Genomic DNA, 5,461 nt, shown 5'->3' with positions numbered 1-5,461 from the left:
TTCTTCATTTCCTTTTTTTATTTCTACTTTTCATCATAATTCAAACTGTTTCAATTCCTTCTCATGTTCAACGTCCCTCATTTGAAATTGAATTCTCGCCATTTCCAAAGAGTCTGATGGCGGTTCCACCAAATGTAATTGCCGAGCTATAGCTGTAATTATCTCTCATTTTCGCACAGACAAATGCAACCCCAACACCAGCTTGTCTCAGTCAAATCCCTCAAACTCAGCACCTCCTTCCTAACCTGCAATCTTCTTCCTGACCTCTCCGCCCCCACCCCACTCTGACCTATCACCCTCACCTTGACCTCTTTCCACCTATCGCATTTCCAACGCCCCTCCCCCAAGTCCCTCCTCCCTACCTTTTATCTTAGCCTGCTGGACACACTTTCCTCATTCCTGAAGAAGGGCTTATGCCCGAAACGTCGATTCTCCTGTTCCCTGGATGCTGCCTGACCTGCTGCGCTGTTCCAGCAACACATTTTCAGATATGAATAGGAAGGGCTTGGAGGGGTATGGGCCGGGTGCTGGCAGGTGGGACTAGATTGGGTTGGGAGATCTGGTCGGCATGGACAGGTTGGACCGAAGGGTCTGTTTCAATGCTGTACATCTCTATACCTAAGTTATTAGAACTATGGAATTGAAACTTTGACCTATCCTATTTCTAAAAGGCTTATAGTCTGCATGATCCCATGCTGAACCATGCTTATCCCCTGAATTACAACAAAAGTTACTGATCTGAACAATTGAGGTCAGAGAACACAATTGTTTTAATCAACTTGTTCAGACATATTTTTGGAGAGGTAAGGACTTGAACCCAGGCCTCTGGCCCTTTATCTCCACACCACAAGAAACACAGACAGAACATGTATCATGAACAAAATTGTCAAGTACTGCACATGAGGTAGGAGTAATTACAATTACACCAATGGTTACCATTTGGAACAATGACATGTTGTGCAGATAGGGATAGCTAACAGATAGAACACTGCTTTAGATTGGAAGAATCTATTTATTTCAAATTAGGATGATAATGGAGAATCAAAGATGTCGCAAACTAACAATGACGATTTATGCACATTTAATATACTACTAGCAGCTACTTAGATGTTGCAAAGTACATGTTTTTCTAATAGATAATTTAGTACACACACCACCTTGTCTTTTATTGAGCCATGGAGACCAAGAATGTCCTAGTTCCAACCCATGACCCATGTTAAGTCAAAAGATGTGAGCCAGGGTATAAGAAGAACCCAGTGTACTGCCTAGTAGAACCAAGAGAGCTAATAAATGGCCACTGGGTCACATTAAACACTCCCCCAAGATCTAGCACCATAAATGAAAGTCTGGTCAGGAGCTCAGATGTTTGGAGAACCAGGTTATATGTTTAATCACAAATAGTGCAATTTGAGTAGGTTAGAATACAACGTAATCAATGCACGGTGTAATGCAACCTAAGAATGCATGGTGGCACAATGGTCAGCACTGCTGTCTCACGACACCTGGGACATGTGTTCAATTCTAGCCTTCAATTCTAGCCTTGGGTGACTGCCTGCGTGTCTGTGTCTGCGTGGGTTTCCTCCGGGTGCTTCGGTTTTCTCCCACAATCCAAAAATGCACAGGTTAGGTGAATTGGCCATGCTAAATTGCCGATAGTATTCAAGGATATGTAGGATAGGTGCATTTGTCAAGGGTAAACATAGGATAATATGGTTGGGAAATGGGTCTGGGTGGGCTACTCTTTGGAGGGTCACTGTGGACTTGTTGGGCTGAAGGGCCTGTTTCCATACTATAGGGATTCTATGAAGAAGGATTCTACAACATCAGTCTAATAGAGTTAATCCACACTATACTACCCAAAAAAAACTCATCCAATATTGAAATATTAATGCATAATTTTGCCAATTCAGTTTTTGTCCTTCAGAACTAACTCAGGGTGATTACAAATGTCACTGTTGACAGAAGTAAATAAAACACTTCTGATACCATTCTGCAGTCTGCACCAGTTATGTACATAATGTAACAATAGAATTAGTAAACCTTTAGCCATTTAATCTTGCTCCACATCCATTACAATTGTTGCTTTAATCATTCTCAGTTATGCATTAATCTGCGTGCATCACTACTTAGACAGAATTATCATCAGGGGAACACAGTAGAAAATATGAATTTAGTTGTTTTTTTAAACCAAGAGAGATCTGACCAACTCTACCGGCCTTTCCAACTCTCACCTCTTTAAAGTGCTTGAGAATGTCATTGATGATAAATTCCTGTGTCTCATATGGGTGCACTCTGGTGTATGGGTCCAAGTGAATAACTGCGTCCTCAAATCGAATCAGACGTATTCCCAAAATGCCCTTCAAAGCCTATAACAAATAAAAACATCAAACTGATACTTGCACGACTGCAGCAAGAGAGTTCTAGTGATTCATAGTCAATGCAGTTAACTTTTCAAGTGGAAGTCAGGAGAATAACCTTTTGTTTCCCACTGGAGGTTAAAAAAAAATTAGGATGTAAACATTGCACTTTATTGCCGAAAAAGCAAACTTCCTGACTCGACTCAATATTTTTGTGTAGCCATTTGGTTGGTCAGCAAGGTTTGGGTGCAAATCTCACTTGCACGTCTTCCAAAGGCAGGGACCCCATTGTGAAGACCACAGAAAAATTGTGCTTCCTTCCACAAATGATTTGTGGATGTTGGGTTTTGGAAGCCCAACAACATACACCTGTTTTGATAGTTAATGAACACTAGGGGAAACCTCACGAAAATTTCAGAAAATTCCTGAATTCAAGTGTAAAATATATTGATACCTTCAAATAACACTTTTAAATTTAGTATTGTAAAGCACGTATTTTTAATGCAGCAATTCATCACAATGATCTGTCCTGTAAAGCTAAACTGAAAATGGACCATAATATTCCACATTGACCATAACTGTGTAATTGTTCATATGTATTACAGATTTTGTCCCCAATGGAAATACTGTCATAACGCATGAGGAATATTTTATAAATATCAGCCTCTACTGTCATGTTTTGTTATGATTTAAATCATTTGACAGCTCTGACTGTTAAATATAATCCTGCTATTTGAAAGTTTAAAAATGAAAATAGACCACTATTTTGTCTTGTTGGTTTCAGAAGATGCAGTTGGAAGCTTTTGTTATAATATTGCACCATCACGAATCAATGTTGTCTACTGAAATGTTCCAATGATTTCAGCTTAACATGTGGTCAACTGATCCAAGAATGACAGAAATTTTTAAGAGGCCATAAAACTTAAAGGCACTTACTAGATTTTTTTTGCATTGGCATATTTCTCCTTCTTACTAATGATATCGTGTTTGACTCAGGGTTCCAATAGATTTTTGGTGGTTTAGTTTTGATTTTAACTCAATTGCTGTTACATAACCTGTGAAGACTGTGCATAGTGCATACTAGGAGAGTGGCTGTGGAGGATGCATAAGGGTAACAAGTAGCTGAGGGAGTGACCATGGGGGTTAATGTGTAGTCATGAGATAGGGTTTAGACAACATTAACAAAAAACATTGCTATTTTGGAGACCTCAAATGGATATTCTGGCCAACTTTTCTCTGCCTATCCACATCGTGGGTGGCACTGCTGTCTCACAGCGCCAGAGACGCGGGTTCAATTCCCGCCTCAGGCGTCTGTCTGTATGGAGTTGCACATTCTCCGTGGGTTTCCTCCGGGTGCTCCGGTTTCCTCCCGCAGTCTAAAAATGTGCAGGTTAGGTGAATTGGCCGTGCTAAATTGTCCGTAGTGTCAAATGAAGGGGTAAATGTAGGGGAATGGGTCTGGGTGGGTTGCTCTTCTGAGGGTCGGTGGGGACTTGTTGGGCCGAAGGGCCTGTTTCCACACTGTAAGTAATCTAATCTAATCCTTCAAGCATTCCAAACCAACACACAAAATGCACTGCAAACCCAGTTGCTGTAAACAAAAAAGGACAAAGGTCCTGAACAAAGTCACACATTGGTCAGATGTCCATTTCAGAAGGCACGAAAGTGCAGACATTGGGTCTTCCTGAGCCCGCACAAAAATCTAGGACAAAGTGTCAAGTCCAACTCTTGGACAGGGAAATATTTCCTAGACTACCATTCTTCTGAAGCACTGTAAATTATTGCAATATATGGGGTATAAGTCATGTGTTTGAGATGTCATACCAAGACTCCAACCTACCTATATCCACAGTTAAGGTGTGTGCAAAAGAATACTTAGTCTTATTTGAAGAGTGGGGATCCCCCCTGTATTTTTAAACAATTTCTGCCCTCACTACTCGTCATGGAATGTTTATAAAGGAAAATAACTTCTGTATTTGTCTACATTACAGTGACTACATCTGCACCTAATCCATTGTATGAAAGACATGTTGAGAAATTTCGGGAGCTGAATTAGGTGTACAACCAGTAAAAGCCTTGGATTTCCTTTTATTTTTCACAGACGCCCGAAATCTACCTATATTAAGAATACATCTGCACAATCTTCAAACAGATAAAACCTTGCTCAGTGTTCTCAATTTTTCAATAATACTGATTTTTTTCAAATAAGGTGAGTTTATATTTATAGTGTAAATTGCCAATATAAACTGATCCATCTACTGTCCCACTCCTTTTACTGCTGCTGTGTGACAACATAGCAGCTTGGTTTATTGCGTCTATTTCTGCACTACAGTGAAACACTCGCGCTATCACCATATATGCTATAATCCAAATCGCTATGAGGTTTTATTATTTACACATAAATGGCAATATGAAATCCAAATATTACAAAATATTAAGCTAAGTGAATAGCTTTTATATAGGGTCTGAATTACATTCACCATCTCTTGTGCAATTCTACCCATATCCTCAACCTCTTTTACCTGCACGGTGGCTCAGTGGTAAGCACTGCTGCATCACAGCACCGCTGCATCACAGCACCAGGGTCCCAGGTTTGGTTCCAACCTTGGGTGACTGTCTGTGTGGAGTTTGCACATTCTGTGTGGGTTTCCTTCGGGTGCTCCGGTTTCCTCCCACAGTCCAAAGATGTGCAGGTTAGGTGAACTGGCCATGCTGAATTGCCCATAGTGCTAGGTGCATTAGTCAGAAGGAAATGGGTCTGGGTGGGTTACTCTTTGGAGGGTCGGTGAGGACTTGTTGGGTCAAAGGGCCTGTTTCCATGCTGTAGGGAATCCTAATCTAAAACTATCCACATCCAGGAGAGTAACTGTGTAATAAATTCCTAAAGAAAGAGCAGTGATCATACAACAACTTGTGACAAGATACAAAGTGTGGGATGACAAACATAGAAGAAAAAGGAAGAGAAAAACCGCAGAAGTAGTGGATGATGCTGGAAAAAGCCCGGGGATGGAGGGGAAAAAAGCCCGGGGATGGAGGGGAAAAAAGCCCGGGGATGGAGGGGAAAAAAGCCCGGGGATGGAGGGGAAAAAAGCCCAGGGATGGGG

The 5,461-nt window shown here is 41.1% G+C and overlaps 1 protein-coding gene across 5 annotated transcripts in view; it reads right to left on the bottom strand.

Moving 5' to 3' along the window:
• The window catches only part of vps13d (vacuolar protein sorting 13 homolog D), a 297,670-nt gene that overhangs the window by 78,398 nt on the left and 213,811 nt on the right, over positions 1-5,461 (bottom strand). For all 5 annotated transcript variants that reach the window (XM_043675640.1, XM_043675641.1, XM_043675643.1 and 2 more), the window contains one exon: positions 2,232-2,366. In XM_043675640.1, coding sequence (XP_043531575.1) covers positions 2,232-2,366 — 135 coding nt within the window. The remainder of the gene's footprint in view (positions 1-2,231; positions 2,367-5,461) is intronic.

Source organism: Chiloscyllium plagiosum, chromosome 34 (assembly GCF_004010195.1).
Source record: "Chiloscyllium plagiosum isolate BGI_BamShark_2017 chromosome 34, ASM401019v2, whole genome shotgun sequence".
NCBI lineage: Eukaryota > Metazoa > Chordata > Chondrichthyes > Orectolobiformes > Hemiscylliidae > Chiloscyllium > Chiloscyllium plagiosum.
The sequence above is the reverse complement of the archived record's forward strand: the minus strand, read 5'-3'. Positions and strand labels throughout refer to the sequence as shown.